General features: G+C 38.9%; 1 protein-coding gene across 1 annotated transcript in view; it reads left to right on the top strand.

Annotated features, from left to right (window-relative positions):
- The window catches only part of LOC137294859 (TPR repeat-containing protein DDB_G0287407-like), a 40,370-nt gene that overhangs the window by 1,727 nt on the left and 21,696 nt on the right, over window positions 1-16,947 (top strand). Inside the window, exons 2-10 of the mRNA XM_067825996.1 lie at window positions 7,896-8,072; window positions 8,641-8,778; window positions 10,278-10,316; window positions 10,485-10,674; window positions 11,878-12,021; window positions 13,086-13,303; window positions 14,677-14,835; window positions 15,440-15,544; window positions 16,758-16,825. Coding sequence (XP_067682097.1) covers window positions 7,896-8,072; window positions 8,641-8,778; window positions 10,278-10,316; window positions 10,485-10,674; window positions 11,878-12,021; window positions 13,086-13,303; window positions 14,677-14,835; window positions 15,440-15,544; window positions 16,758-16,825 — 1,238 coding nt within the window. The remainder of the gene's footprint in view (window positions 1-7,895; window positions 8,073-8,640; window positions 8,779-10,277; window positions 10,317-10,484; window positions 10,675-11,877; window positions 12,022-13,085; window positions 13,304-14,676; window positions 14,836-15,439; window positions 15,545-16,757; window positions 16,826-16,947) is intronic.

The following is a 16,947-nucleotide window of genomic DNA, read 5'->3' as shown; positions in this document are numbered from 1 at the left end:
AGCAGACAGACAGACACATAGGTGTCAATAAAACAGACACAGTGTTTTCTCTGTGACAGAGGCTGGTTATCACAATCAACATGTTTTTTCTGTGTTTCCATAGACATGAATCATAACATTTCTGTTTTCAAGCTGAGCAATTTTTAAGAATGAAATGAGTAGTTTTCATGCTAAAGTTTCTTGAAAACTTGGTTTGCACATCCCCAGTGTATTTCTATACTGAACATCATTGAAAACGCACCACCTGTAAATTTTGAAATAAGGCAATAGAATCTTTTGGAAATGGAAAATTAATGGTGGGAATTTTGATAATAACACACTAGATCGTAAATAACGCTCTACAGTAAAAAACGGATTGTTCGAACACATCATCGAACACATCACATGAAAACAACAAAATTCATGCACATCACACACGAAGGGCACAAATTGTATGCAGAAAGCATGCTGTTCAGGGGTATAAATGACCTTCGGCACAAAACCGTTCTCATTTTCGCAGTACTTTCGTAAGTAAAGTTTTTTCGCCATGCCAAGATTGTCACCAGAGGAACGAGAACAGGCCTTGGGTATGTTGCAGGCGCTTCAAGCAGAAACATTGCACGACGATTTGGGTGTCATCATTCGACCATTATGAGGCTTGCTAACAGATACCAACAAACAGGAACCAGCAGGGACCGGCAACGCCCAGGTCAGGCACGTGTTACCACCCCTCGTCAAGATCGAGACATTGTACGGCGCCATATTCGGGATCGAACCTTGCCCGCTACCAGAACCGCCAACGCTGTCCAGGGTCGACGTGGTTTGATCAGCGCTTCCACCGTCCGACGCCGTCTCCGTGCGGCAGGGTTACGTTGTCGAGGCCCTTATGTTGGACCCATCCTGACTGACAGGCATCGCCGTGAACGCCGACAATGGGCTGAACAGCATCGTGTGTGGTTGTTACGACGCTGGCATGGTGTGGTGTTCTCCGACGAGTCGCGTTTTCACTTGCGAAATGCTGACGGGCGTCTACGGGTATGGCGTCGACGGGGTGAACGTTATCATCAGGATTGTGTTGTGCAAACCGATCGGTGGGGTGGAGACAGCATTATGGTGTGGGGAGGGATAAGTTATCACCACAGAACCGCTCTGATTGTTTGTCGTGGCAGAGTGAATGCCGTTTACTAACGTGACAACATTCTTCAGAACAACGTCGTTCCCTTCTTTCACCAGCATCAAGATCTGCACACATTTCAACATGACAATGCACGAGCCCACACTGCACGTGTTTCGATACAGTATCTGGCTAACAACAACATTCCTCTACTTCATTGGCCTGCATTGTCACCAGATTTGTCACCCATCGAACACTTGTGGGATTACATCGGCCAACGCCTCGCACGTCGTCTGCAGATCAACAACCTTGGGGAACTCGACAATGCCTTGCAGCAAGAGTGGAATGCAGTGCCTCAGGACTTTATTCAGAGACTTATCCGTTCAATGAGGAGACGTTGCACAGCTTGTGTTGCTGCTAACGGGGGTCATACACGCTACTGACCTTCCATTTTTGACCCCATCTTTATTTCATTGTCAGCTGCATTAAATCTTCACTGTTTTGCTTGATTGTTTTTTGCTTCTTTTCTTTATCAAACATTGGTCTACACAAATATGTAAAATTTACATAGATTGCTCACTTCTGCTCTTAGAAATCCACAATTTTAGGGGTGGTGCGTTTTCAATGATGTTCAGTATATTACTGCAGACCCAAGATTGTATGAGTCACATCAAGCCTCATGAACATAATCACTGCACATGCGCTATAGGCGCAGCACAGCACAGTTGTTGAAACCACTTTGTCCTCTTGCTTGGGAATTAGTGAATCTTTTGAACTCCGTTTTCGCAGGGTATTTTTTTATGGCATTTTTTTCAGCTTTTTAAGTTGAATTTGCATTTCTGATAATTTGCTACTGTAAGTCCATACGAAAAGGAATCAGAATCTGCAGAGATGTGTTTTGTGTTGCATGTGACCTTTAAAGAAACGTTATAACTCATTGTCATCAGATGGGGAATATATATTCAGGTGATTGATTTGACTAGAATGCAATTTAATGGAGGATATGGGCAGAACACTTTCTCATATTTGTTCTTTATTAATTCTATGCCTAAGAATCTAGACTTATGGCTTTTTTGTTTGTTTTCTTTTCAAATAAAAAGTCTTAATGTTAACCTACCCCCCATGAAATACTCTTAATATAATACATTTCAAGCTGAGGGTTATGCAGAACACCTACCTGGAGAAGCATGCACATTGTGTACAAAGTAAGCAGACAACCCCCATCCAAACATCCTTGCATTTTGCATCTCAAGTATGAAAACAATGACCTACAACCACTTTCCCATAATTATTAAGCATAATTTTTAGATATTACTATGTACAAAATTAGAGGAACACACCCCTTCAAATTATCTTGATTATTAAACTGAAATGAAGAGATATGTTAGTTCAGGAAGAATCATTTGTGGGGGTGGATGTTTGCTTATAAAGATCCGTCATTTGAGGAATGGTCATGAAGGGATGTTAGCTTGTAAAGATGTTAATTCAAATAGTTGCTGTAAAAATGTGTCAGTTCAGGGAGGGGCATGAAGGGGTGCTTGCTTGTAAAGATGTGTCAGTTCAGGGAGGGGCATGAAGGGGTGCTTGCTTGTAAAGATGTGTCAGTTCAGGGAGGGGCATGAAGGGGTGCTTGCTTGTAAAGATGTGTCAGTTCAGATGGGGCGGGAAGGGATATTTGTTTATTGAGATGTGTTAGTTCAGGAAGAATCATGGAGGGATGTTTGCTGTCAGTACAGATGGGGATGGGAAAGGATGTTTGCTTGTAAAGATGTTATAGTTCAAGAAGGGGCATGAAGTGTGTTTGAATCAAAAGTGGACCGATGAATTGCAATCTAACTTGAAAACTATTAAACATAAAATAGTCAATGAAATGCTGATCATAATTAAAACATCATACCAACTGTGTGAGATTTTTGCAGAATTTTTATCCTATAAATGAAAAAGTTGTTAAACAAACTATCATAAAAATATTGAAACACTTCATTGTTTGTTACGAGGGATTAGTGCAGTGAAAGGGATAGCCAGGTGTTCAAGAAGCATCTTCTCGGGGTGAGTGGTGGGGGAAGGGAAAATTAGCATGATATCATGGATTCAAATGTGTCAATGAACATGTTATTCCTGTTATCACAGTATGGGCCCCTGCCCCTGCATATCTATTGATGAAGGTTGATCCCTGAATAAACTCTGTTGGTCATGCAGATGTGTGGAAAAGGGGCTTTCCGGCAGTATCCATTGCAAATGTGAAGGTGCATGTGACAATGGATCTGTTAGTGATGATAATTCTCATCAAGATGGTATGATATTAGATGATACGTATGACCTTGAAATGTGAGTGACCTTCTCTGATTAGAATACTTGTTAAGATGATATGATATAGCGTGATACATGTGACCTTGTTTTATCTCATGTTTAACATAAACAAAATTACATCAGCAATTTATGTCAATATACCATAAAAGCTGAACCCCAAGGCCATTTCCTCAACTCGTGTAATCACAACAGTATTCTGTCTGGTGTGACCTTGAAAGTTGGGTCAAGGTCACACTGGTATTTTGACATCTCTGAATTAACTATACACTTATTGTTACCAATTAGGAAGGTAACTGTTATCAGTGGTTTATCACAAAGTGCATACTGTATTCATTTGTTTGAACAAAAATGGTCAAATTCCTAATATATATCTGTACTTGATAAGCTCCATTTGAAGGCTAATAAAAAAGTTTCCCCATGTCTGAATTTGTCTGGGGTTTGACCAGAAGTTACCTATAGTGTGCTGTAATGAGTCCTAATAGAATTTTGTTGTTTGGTGAAATGTCCATGTTTTCAACCTTTTCCACTGGCTTAGTGCTGTCTTCCCCAAGAACACACAATTGCACCCTTATCCAAAGTGATGAAGAAGGCTGCAATGTCCAAGAAGGAATCACCCAACTATTTTAGTATGGTTAAAGGGGCACTGATGCGAAGCAAATAATGTTTCTCGCCAACGGTCTAATTACGGAACCAAACTGCAAATTTGTCAGTGCCTTCTCCCTCGACCGTGACGGGAAAAGTGACTGGGCTCCGGTCCATATTAGCAGAATTTCTGCTAAACAGTCTTGAGGCCAGATGATCATCATATGCCATGATTTAAAAACAACAAAATAACAAAGTAACAAAATATCCCAGCAGTGTAGTTTTTTTCGGATGCTTGGATGGTATAGTGACTGATCCATTTGATCCTATTTCTGTGTTTTTTACCTCGATACTAGTATTTAATCACGTCATGTGAAAATATCATGTCTACAGGCACGTAGCAAGCCATTTGTTTCAGTCCAAAAGAATGGAAAGCTTTATAGTTAGATAGTTTTGACTGTTGGCCCAGCTGTGATAGCAAATATCATACGTAAATTTTGGTAGCTATGGTAGCTACCCTGGTTTATTATCTATGATATTAAAACACACGGTTGATTTATTTGAATTCGTAAACTAAAAACAAAGACTTTGCCATTGGTAGAGAAATCTGAAAATTTTCTTTAGTTAAAAAACTGATTACACCTATTTACCCAAGTACACAGCAAATGGCTGTATGTATTTCTTATTTAACAAAGTTCCGTTGGTATCCTCAAAACAGGTTTGGCTCTTAAGTGTTTTTTCAGGCTGCATGCGACACAGAGATTACATCTTCCTTGCTGTAACTCACTTTTGATGGTGTAAACCTACACATGTAATTTGTCATCATTCTCAGTTATTGAATTTATAACAGGTATAATTAGTAGTAACACCACTCAGGTTACTCAACAAATGTTCCTTTTTGGCATTTCTTCTGTCTGGAGTAAATACCTAACATTATAAATTAAGGCCTGTAGTGGCAAATGTATTGAATGTTATGTAATATGTGCATGTAAGTGATGCAAGAGGGTTTATCAGCTGAGTTACTTAAACAAACATCGATCAAAGGATTAACCGATAACACACTGATTGATTAATTGCTTTTATCTTCTACAGCGATTTGTCAAAAGGCAGTGTGTGTTGATGTACTAATCTATACTGACTACATCCTGTCGTAAAGTACGAGTGTAAAAACAACATCCTCCCTTCAAAGAATTAACCACCATTGCCTTGATTGATTGATTGCTCATTATTGCTTAACTAAATTACTTAGAATGGCGGACATCATACAATTAGTTGCCAGGTGTGCTATCTTGGGTGACCAGTGAGAGGTGTATCAGGTTTTGACCAATGTGAAAGACCTGAAACGATGTGTTACTTTTTAGCAAATTAGACTGTTGTAAGAAACACGACACAGAGCAGGATTATTTACCACCTGCAGATGAATGGAATATCATTCTTTTATGTGGATATTGAAGGATACATTCCTGAACAAGGTAGTAGCCTGCCATTGTTGCTATAAAATTAGTCTGTTTTACATTCATTGTTTGCATTTTGTTTTAATTTATTTGTTGTAGCATTCAGCAGAATCTGTATGACAGAAAACACACACAAGATCGCATATGTGTGTGAAATGGGATCCACAGTCTATACAATGTTTAAATGTTACAGTCATGTTAGAAATGTTCTATAAGTACAAGCAGATCATGGGTTCTTTTATTAACACGATTAATGTTCAAAATCATACAAATATGACAATAAACTAATTAGGGTTATGAGACAAAATATAGAGACATACATTGGCTTAATTATTTTTCTGTCCTAATAGTTTTTTACCATTTCTACCACTGGCAGGTGATTAACCTTCAAAGTCAGGTCCCCCTAAGTAATTGAAGGAATTACAGCAAATTTGAAGGAATTGCACCTCAAATGTAAACATACGCAGCCCACTCGCGAAACAATTGCAGCGATATCGGTAGTTTAACGGTAATAACAGAAACCCATCGGCCCTATCGGAAGCAATGTCGGTAATACTGGAAACACGCTCGGCCATCTCCGGAGATTTTTCGGTCGCGAGCGGAAACTCACGCAGCAAAACATGGCATCGTTGGAAGAAGAACCCGTCTCGGTGAGTTTTGTTTTTAGTTCCTACTATTACATTTTTATACTTATCCATCTTTGACCACCCGCCTTGAATGGGTTTAGGTATGAGGTGTTGTCGGGGCAATAGCTTATGTTTTTAGGAAAAGATAGTCACTCTAAGAGAGTGTCACAAGTCATGCCCCTGGAGATTGTTTACATCTGAACATCGGAGTCGTGCCGATGATTGCGAACGTGCGCTAGATATAACATCATTTTTTTGTAAAATGTGTTTAAATTTGTCAATTGCACTTCATAGCAAGAAAAATTATGGCTCATAAACTTCTTCATGGCGCACGTTCATGATGTTCGTAATCATCGGCACGACTTCGATGTTCAGATGTAAACAATCTCCAGGGGCATGACTTGTGACACTCTTCTGCAGTGACAATCTTTTCCTAAAAACATAAGCTATTGCCCCGACAACACTTCATACCTAACCGCATTCAACACGGGTGGTCAAAGATGGATAAGTATAAAAATGTAATAGTAGGAACTAAAAACAAAACTCACCGAGACGAGTGCTTCTTCCAACGACGCCATGTTTTGCTGCGTGAGTTTCCGCTCGCGACCGAAAAATCTCCGGAGATGGCCGAGCGTGTTTCCAGTATTACCGACATTGCTTCCGATAGGGCCGATGGGTTTCTGTTATTACCGTTAAACTACCGATATCGCTGCAATTGTTTCGCGAGTGGGCTGCGTATGTTTACATTTGAGGTGCAATTCCTTCAAATTTGCTGTAATTCCTTCAATTACTTAGGGGGGCCTGAAAGTGTTTCATTTGTTATCATAATACATTTGTAATGAAGTAAAAATGACTTCACCTAAGTTGATCTGTCTATAATTAAACTATCAATTGCGCATACGGACTGCGCAACAGAGGTCAGGAACCAGTCACGAATTCTGGGATATCATCCAGGTACTCATGAGAGAAAAACAATAACAAAAGTTTATTGGAAATTACACAGGAATTGATCCACATCAGTGCCCCTTTAAAATCTTCAGAGATTTACTTGTTTCTTTTTCAGCAGGGTCTTGAATGTGAAACCACACCTTCATTAAGCATTCTACTTTCAGACTATTCTCTCAGATCAGATGTGAAGATCCTTCCTTGGACTGTCAATGTCACGTGGTGTAATGAAGCCATGTTGTAGAACATTAGAGGAATGGAGAGAGAATGTGGTTTTTTTTAGCTAAAGTTGCTCAGAAGAAAAAGGCATATAAACTATACTTTTGCAGGACTTACACAATTTTATCATCAGTCATTAAGGGCTAAATCTCCTTGGTCAGATCTGTACACCAATTTGGGAATCGTCAACCATCTTTTTGATGTTTGTGTTTGTTTCTTGAACAAGGAAGTAGTTTGGTGTTACAAAGATTATATGTTAATAAAATCTGTTCAACCTGTGCTCTGTTATAAACTGGCCATACAGAGAACACAGATCACATGTTTTATGGAAAACAAGCTTTCAACTTGTTGCAGATGCTAATTCAAGATGCTGGGTTTTCTTTATAGAATTGAAGCAGCAGATAGACAGACTGATCACCTGGCAACGATTGATCATCATTGTCTCTGAACCAAACCACATGAAGTTTTAAAGAAAATGCCTCCTTGCCTCTGTATGGGTGTATGGTTTATGTTTGTTAGGAGGCCCACAAGGTGAACTGGACAGAAGAACACAGAAGTGTTTAGAAGTGTTTAATGTGATATGATGTACCTAAACTAGAGACGTCTGTACCATACAGACAGAGAAACTACCATTGAATAATTGTGATACTTGTTTTATTTCATAAGCGGTATGGGTGGTTTGGCAAGAGTGATGAAGCACTTCAAAAGAACATTGACAATGCAATCCAGCGTTACCCCTGGCTGGAGCATCACAGGGGAAAGAGTGTGACAGAGATGGAGTTCCTCCATGGGCACCTCAACAGCCCAGGCACAATGCCTGCCATCATTTGCTTCAGGGATAAGGTAGGTGGCACACAGATCTGAAAAGAAATACTTTTTATATTCCACCTACTGGAAACTTACACCACCACTTACATTCACTACAAACAAGATTTACACATGGTCTGAGTATATGCAACACAAAGAAAATGGCTTAGCAAAGTGACTTACTTACACCTAACCCAAAGGAGGTACTGTGAATGTTTGAGTCATGATAACTACCTTTGTAGTGTTTGGGGTAGCCTAGTGGGAAAGCATTTGCTTATCACAAAAAAGACCTGAGGTCAGTTTCCCCCATGGGTACTACATGTTAAAGCTGAAGCCCATTTCTTGTGTTCCTGCAGTGATATTGCTAAAAGTGGCATGAAAGTTTACTCACTCTCTCTTTACTAGAGTGGGTTATTTGTGTTTCTAAAGCAGTGACATACTCTGTAGAGTCTGTTATTTTCATTTCCCAAAATGTATGATGATGTCTTAAGAAAGTGTAGGTAATTGTGTTTCTGGAGCAGTGGAGAGATCATCTGAAGATATTCTACTTTTGTGTTGAGAGAATAATGAGGACTTCTTCTGTATATTGGGTTATTTGTTACAGGGCTATGATGACATGAAAAGAGCAGAGGGGGAGACAAATGGAGACAAAAAACAAGTTTTCAAGTTCTCAGCTGAGAGTTCAGAATCTGTTCAACTCATGGATGATCTGAAACAAAGAGTTGAAGCAACAAGGGACAAGGTGTGTTGCCCCCAGGGTGAAGGTTATGTACTGATGTTCCTGCAAGTAATTACTTTGTGCAAAGCTGCAGAAAACATTTGTAAGTTTGGAAATTGTAGATTTATAAATCGAAATTGACGCTTTGAGGTAGCAAATTTGCTATTTTAAATCCTATATTGCTACCTGAAAATCAAACTTGCAGACCAGCAGACTTTTAGAGAATTCAGTCCTATAAACCACAAGTGAACAGGTGGTGGGTGAGTGGAGAGAGGGTCAGGAGACCAGGACGCAAGTACATGTTACAAGCTAAAAAAGTTCATTTCGAACACTGTATGAATGTTTCTTTTTGAAAGTGGTCAAATGTGATATGTTGTATATTTGAGAAGAAATTTTCACAGTAAAACACTGATTGAAGACCCTTTTTTTGCTGACTCCCATTTAGGATTGGAACCCACTTTTTCAGAACCACACAACTGCAAACACACAAAGTAAAGCATCTTACCAATTAACACACTGACTGCCATCACGAGTACACTTGTAGAATCAATTATGGCCAAATTTGCAAAATAGGCTCAAGAAACAAACGTCTCCTGGCATTCTTTGTTACTGCCAAGAGACAAATGCTTCTTTGGCCTATTTGCTAACATGTGAAACTTCTTTTGAAATACCACTGATATAGCTAAGAAACAAACTGGCCAGAACTGATATTCCGAGTATACTTGTGAAATGGCAGTCAATGTGTTTATAAGCCACTAATGTTTCCACAAAAGTCCAACCACTCTTGTACCTCTCAGACAAGTGCAACCATGCACAACCACGGGTTATGAACACAAAATGCCTGTTAGAAAGAGGTCATGTGTATGGTAACAAGTGTTATATCTTGGATTGCCAACTGGGACCAAGCCAATCTTGCCTTTACTAAGAAAGTTGTAACATAGATCATGGATATATAATTTATATGACATACAAATATAATACTTAAAGTAGAATCAATGTCCCCATTAGTTAACTTCGGGATCAGCAAGATTTTCAGTTACAGAATTATCCAGAGCTGCACATACGATTTAGCTCATGTATCTATTGTATTTTTCTGGAATGGGTATCATGAATGTTGAGTGGGTATTTGTTTTCTGTTACTCACAGCTTTCACATATGTAGGTATTTTAGTGATGATTTTTCTCACCTGAGAATATATCATTCTTAAGATCTCATATTATGCTAGTGTTACTACTGCTGCTGCAGTAGCTGCTGCTGCTGCTACTACTATTCATAGTTTAGATTGCTTTTAATTGTTTCTTGTTTAATGCCGCACTCCTGCAATATTCCAGTTTAGAGTCTGGACCAGACAGTCCTGTGATCTACACAATTGGAATATGATTATATGTGTCACCAAAGGCAGCAAAGGTGATCTCATTAGTCTCCATTTACAATAGAATGGGTTGGTGAAGATTAATTCTAACCTGGATCTTCATTGGTAATAACTTTGTTATATAACTTATAATAATAATTCATAATTTCAGACTCTTGGAGTTCAGATGAAATACAGTACCCCTGCAGAGGTGAGTACAGACTCAGAATAAAAATATAGGCAATCAATGTTATTACCTCTTCATTTATTAATGTTGAAAGATCTTCGAGGAAGTTGTATTCATTCACAATGGCAGTTATCACAGGGATATGTACATATGGTAGTTCCCACTTACTCACTGGCCCTCCCTACATTACAGGCTGCAGAATTCATGTTTGCTGGTGTATGGGAACATCTGAACAACGTGCTGCTGGTGGACACATCCAGCTCTCAGTCTCCCCGAGAGAAGGCCAAGGCACATCATGATGCCTTTGCTGCCACTAGGTCAAGTCTGTATGTGGGTGGTGATAAGTACTTCAAGTATCTCAAGCAAAATGTGATAAATGCAGGTAAGACTCAGTAGAACACTCAAACTAATGACCCAACCGCTCATGATTGTAACAAAACAAAGTGAAAGTTTTCTTATGAAGTGAATAACAAACTAATGCCAGTGTTTTATTCTCATTGCTGTTGTTTCATTTTGTTGTGTAAATAAGTATGACTCAAGGAATAGCACTTTGCATGATGCTGATGCTTCCTGTCTTGCATGTTGACCATGAGATGCTTGGCATACATTGCATGAATTTGTTGAGTGTAAAGAGAACAGTCCGGTAGTAGCACTATGAATGATGCTTGTGTCCCATGAAGACAGTCTGGTAGTAGCACTATAAATGATGCTTTTGTACCGTGAAGACAGTCTGGTAGTAGCACTATAAATGATGCTTTTGTACCATGAGGACAGTCGGGTAGTTGCACTATGAATGAAGCTTGTGTTCCATGAGGACAGTCTGGTACTAGCACTATGAATGAAGCTTGTGTACCATGAGGACAGTCCAGTAGTAGCACTATAAATGATGCTTGTGTACCATGAGCACGTACAGTGATACAAATGCAGCTGTTTTCATATTTTATTTTTCTACATAATATCTGTCAACCTCAAGCTAATCTGTTTGCTATATTCCAGCCCCATGAACCCCATGACTGAGATATTAAAGTGCATGAAAAAGCAATTTGAAACTACAATTGTTAAAGTGACTTCCCCCTTCATCTTGAGATATCATTTTCTGCAGCTGTGTTACAAATATTACACCAAATTTTAAACGTGTTGTAATGACTAATCTCTCATGAACCACATCACCCACATATGTGAAACTTTGGATATGGCTTTTCTGATGATCCCTTCAAAATAAAATTGAGACTTGAAAATGTAGTTAGGCTCACTACTTTTTGATAGCTGTTTTGCAATGATGATGGACTGGTACTATGAATGATGCTTGTGCCTGTTATTGCCGGTGGACCAGGAGATGCTTGGTGTAGGATCCATGTTCTTGATGCATGTAAAGGACAGATTCTAGAAACAGACCTAAGAATGTGCATGCGGTGTATAGATGATAGTGTCTGCTTCACATTGTGTGTCATTGCTAGGAGTGTAACTGTTAAATGCATCTGCTTGTTGTATGCAGATAATAATCTGTGGGGATAGTGTCTGTCTCTGACACTAGGTGTCATATATGGGAGAGTAACCAATTGATGGGTCTACTTAATGTATGCAGATGACAACCCACGGGTGATGGTTTGTGGTCCAGCTGGGAGTGGCAAGTCAGCCCTCCTGAGCTGCTGGATACCTAAGCTGAGAGAGGAGGAAAAAGGATTGATTGTTGCCTACCACTTCATTGGCTGTGCACCTGACAGTGATGGTGAGTCAGGGTTAGAGTAGGTTCTTGGGAACTTCAGTTTCATGGGTATCAAAGTTAGACTAGACCCTAGCAATCAGTGGTTGTCTCATTGTGGGGAGTTTGGTGACAACAGGTCTCTTGCGTTCTATCTCTATGCATGTCTGACCATTGGTTTCTGGGCTAGTTCCCAATCAACCACTGTCTCAGTGTTAGAATAGATTCACTGGATTTGTAGGCCATGAAATATTAATAATTGACAGCATTTGCATTAATGTAAAACAATAAAAATATGTACTGTCACACCATGATATCAGTTTTGATGTGTTTGTATTTTATCATGCAAAAGCTTTTGTTTTTTACACCCCACTACCCCACTGCACATTTAGCACAAAGCAGACGATATAGTATTACGCTCCAACTGTATGTACAAACTAGAATATCTTAAGGACAGTTGACTACATTCTTTTCATAATTGGTACCTAGGATTGTCATAGTATAGGAAAGGTCCCAATCAAGGTAGGTGACCTCGACCTCCATTTCAAAGTTCTGTGGAGACTTTAATGTTTTACCCGTTGTCAGCAAGATGTCTCAAAAACCATTCAATACATTTTCTTCCTAGTGGACACTAAGCTTCATATAGATTAGGCACAGGACGCAGTCAATTTTAGTGACCTTCACATAATTTAGTGACCTTCACAAGATTTCAGCATGGTAGGATTGTCAAGATTATCTCAAGAGCAGTCGACTGGATTTTCTTATAGATTTTCTTAAATGATATCTTAAGCAAGATGTCAAGAGAGGTTGTTTTTTCATGTTTTGATTTTTGTTGACATTTAACTTCACCTTGAACTACAACCTTGACCTTCATTACATTGTTTGATTTTGACAATTTTTGTTTAGCAGTGACAGACAGGTTTCACAGAAAAAAAAAGTCAGCTATACTTTTCCCAATCTATGTCAGTGACACTGTTTCATCAAGTGGACTAATTACTCTGCACACAGGCTAGACTTCAGAGATTAGAGAATAAACAAGGGTGACTAAATAAAGTGTCATTAACTCCCATAATGTACATGGACTGTTGCAGCACCCTTAGAGATATTGAAGCATCTGAGGGATGAAGTGGCATTCTGTCTGTCGGGAGAAGAGAGCAGCTCTGGGACAGAGAAGTCTGGAGGGAATACTGTACAAGAGATGATGCATCTGTTGCAGCAGACACTGGAGCAGGCATCATCACAGACACGGAGTGTTCTCATCATTATTGATGGATTGGACAAAGTTAAACTGTCAGCCAAGGCCCAGAAGGTACACTTTCAGATGTGCACCTATAACTTATAATGCTTATGTAGTAGAATTTGCTCTTGATAAGATCCACAGACACACACTCTCACAAACCACAAACAAAACAAAAACAAAAACAAAAACAGACATTATTCCTTTCTGCACCACCCCTCCACCCCACCCTTAACATATATACCAGACAAAATCCCCCGATTCATCTTTAGCTTTAGATTAAAGGTTCTTTAATCCTTCTTGTCATGTTTTTATAGAACAGCTTCATTAACAGTTGCAATTGGTGTTTCATTGATGATCATTAATTGAGAATTATAAATGTGCTATAAGTGATGTTGACAAATAAGTAAATGAAAAATGTTACCGGCCATGTTGACATGTAACCAGCCCTGTATCAAAAACAGTGAAGTGAGATAAGGTGTTAAAATAATGATCATTCACCACCTCTTCAGGTGCTCTTGCTCATGGAAATATTTGAAGATGTATGATTGTATGCTATTGGAAAAGAACATTGTTCATTGGCTGAAAGCATTCTCTTGACTTATCGCATTTAGTGTTAAATAAATGGGTAGGCTGATCTGTGGAAGTGACTGATCATGAATTAAAAGGACGTCATCTGAGTAGCACAAGTGTAAAATTACTTTCAAAATATTTCCTGTAGTCAATGATATAGTCAAATAAAAAAGTATTGGCCCACAGGGCTGGCTATAAAATAAATTTGTAAGCTTGCCATGTAACTAGCAAGCATGGGGCTGCTGGGCAGACACTGTTGCATACACTGGTGTTATTCATTAATTGCCAGACAAGTTTTGTACAAAATGTACATTTTTGTTATTTCTTAATCTTCTATAGTTTCCCTTCAGAAAATGGTTTCATCATGATCACTGTGATAGAACACCATACTGTCCATTGACATCAGTAATCTTCATAGTGTGATGTTATTTTGATGTGATATCACTGTAAGATAGAATGACATTTGAAATATTTCTCACAATAAGAATACAAGTAGTACCCTGTATTTGCCGCAAGGAAGCTTTTTCGCTACAGAAATTACATAATTCATACCAGAAATCTTGCTCATAGTCTGTTCTTTATCACTTAGGAAAATACCAGCACTAGTGAATTGACATCAATCTATTGATAAATGCAGGTGTTGATATTAGTCTCACAGTCCCTGTGCTTCCTTCCAGCCCTTACCATACCCTTTTCTAAATGAAGAATGTCAGGATTTTCCATCTCACTGGGGCTCTTTTTCTGTCAAAATGTTGCTTGTTTCTAGCAAACTTATGTATCTGCACAGACTAAACTGTAGTCTAAGAACAATGTAACTGTATAGTATTTGAGTATGTATTTGCTTTAACAGTGTTTTATGTCTGTGATTACAGCCTCTGTACTGGCTCCCACTGATTTCTTCTAAGAGAGTGAAAGTGGTTGTATCTATCAAAGACACTGAGACTAACTCGCTGGAGGTGCTGGAATCAGCAGCATACAAGAAAATGCAGATAGATCCTCTGAGTGAACATGACAGGAAAATGATATGTGAGGTCAGCACAATTTGATATTGCATTACCAGATCTTTGAAAGATGCTTTATCCTAATTCGGTCTGTCATATGTTTCATATGGTCAAACAGAAACATGCTTGCACAGCTGTCCAGTAAATAACAAAAGATTTCTTTCTCATTTCTAACTTTATGTGCATGCAAGATATTTGAAGAATGTGGGGGCATTTCGTACAAAATAATTTGTCAATGGCATCATTTAATTTGTGTTTCATTTCAAGTGGGAGACGGTTTAGTCTCAATTACTGTTTTATGTGGTTAGTATGTTTCATTGTCCATATATTTCTGTAGTTTCCCCTTCACCACCTCAGATGGCTTATAGGTGGGTCAGTAGTGTAAAGTGCTGTTGTTCATTGTGTCTTCAAAGTGTGACAGAAACCAGTAATCATGAGTGTGGATGGCAGATCTCCTATGATTATATTTACAGGTTTGTCAGCAATATCTGCATGCTGTAGAGGTTTTCCAAAGTGGTAAATGTCCAACACTTGCATACTTTAGACTTTTTTCTACAATAGCAGTGACATGACATGGTAGAACTGACGTACTCTTCATAGCTGACTTAAATCCAACTTATTCACTCACTTTCAGAAAACCTTGGAAAGAAGTGGCAAGGAGTTGTCTGCAGCTCAGTTGGACCGAGTTGTGTCAGCAGAACATAGCCAGAATGCCTTGTTCCTTAAGATTGCCATTTCTGTAAGTCACTACATCCATAAAGTCTGTTCAGTCTGCTTTATACTTTAACAGGGGATTCAGATATGAAGGAATACCTTGTGATATCATCAAGTTCAGTCTTTAAGATAGCATTGAAGAAATCGTGATTGGGACCAAAAAATGTTAGTGTAATGTGCATACAGAAACAAAAGTACATTTTACAAGGTCATCCAAGAGAACTGATTAATAGCGGTACAAAGGAATCATACTCAGAAGCAAAATTATGACATTAAATTTTAAACAGAAAAAGAGTGTGTAAAATTGATTGATGAAACTTAACAAAGCGGTTGTTATAAAAAATGCATAAAAGTTGCATGAAGTGTGTCATATTCAAGAGAAATTGTCGTCAATGTTCGCTTTACTTGTCCAGGGCCCCATTCCTCAAGGCGATTGTAGCAGTACGATAGTCGTGAGTCAGTGTTACAGTATGGGAGTTACGACTATCGTAGCACTACAATTGCCTTGAGGAACAGGCCCAGAATGCCTTTCAATTCTGTCATAAGAAGAGCAGACATCAGAAAAACAGCACCATTCATTTTTCTGGAACAACTTTGATTTGACACACCTCTGGGAAAATGACAGAATGGTATGATTCAGTATCCTGCAGCATGATGTTGCTTGTGTATTCAATGTCCATACAGACTTGTTGGCACTTACTGAAAAACTTTCCTTGTAGTGGCTAATAAAGGCCAAACATCAAAGTTGATGGATTCAGATCACACCTATGATGCAAGTTCCAGCCCACTTGCCGTCCATACCATGCTTTCTGCCCTTAACGTACATGATAGGGGAGGTGTATGTGCAAGGACAGTTTTATTTTTACTCGTCTACAGCATCTGTGCAAGATACCCAGCTTGACAACCAATTCTGAACCAGAACATCAATACTGATGTCCCCAGTGGAGGTGACAACACTTGCAATAAGGTGCACATGAGAGGAGAAGGTTGTGTTGTGGGTCATTTGCACATGCCAGCTGTGCTATTCTTATAGAGTGTTCATCATTACCATCCCTGGAAACATTTGTCATCTCATTATAACATTTCACTGAATGCAGTAAATAGGTGAACACAACACAATCACTTTTGCCTTTGAGTATATTTCTGTAAAAATGGATATTGACTATGATAATATGTAGGTTAAATGAAGTGTAACTGTACACTAGGTGTGTTATTGGCATGTTAGTTTCTTGTTTCAGGAGCTGTCTGTGTTTGGCTACTTCCGACAGCTGGATCAGAAGATTGACTCCCTCATCAAATGTAATGGGTTAGTTACATCACTGATTTCTCAAGAAGGGTATTCAAAAAGTAGTAGAATTATACCAGTGTTGAATACTTTCACAATTATTTTCCATTTCATGTTATTGTGACAAAGTTGTAGCCTGCAGC

The sequence above is a fragment of the Haliotis asinina genome, chromosome 8, assembly GCF_037392515.1.
Source record: "Haliotis asinina isolate JCU_RB_2024 chromosome 8, JCU_Hal_asi_v2, whole genome shotgun sequence".
NCBI classification, from domain to species: Eukaryota; Metazoa; Mollusca; class Gastropoda; order Lepetellida; family Haliotidae; genus Haliotis; species Haliotis asinina.
This window is presented reverse-complemented; position numbering and strand designations above follow the sequence as displayed.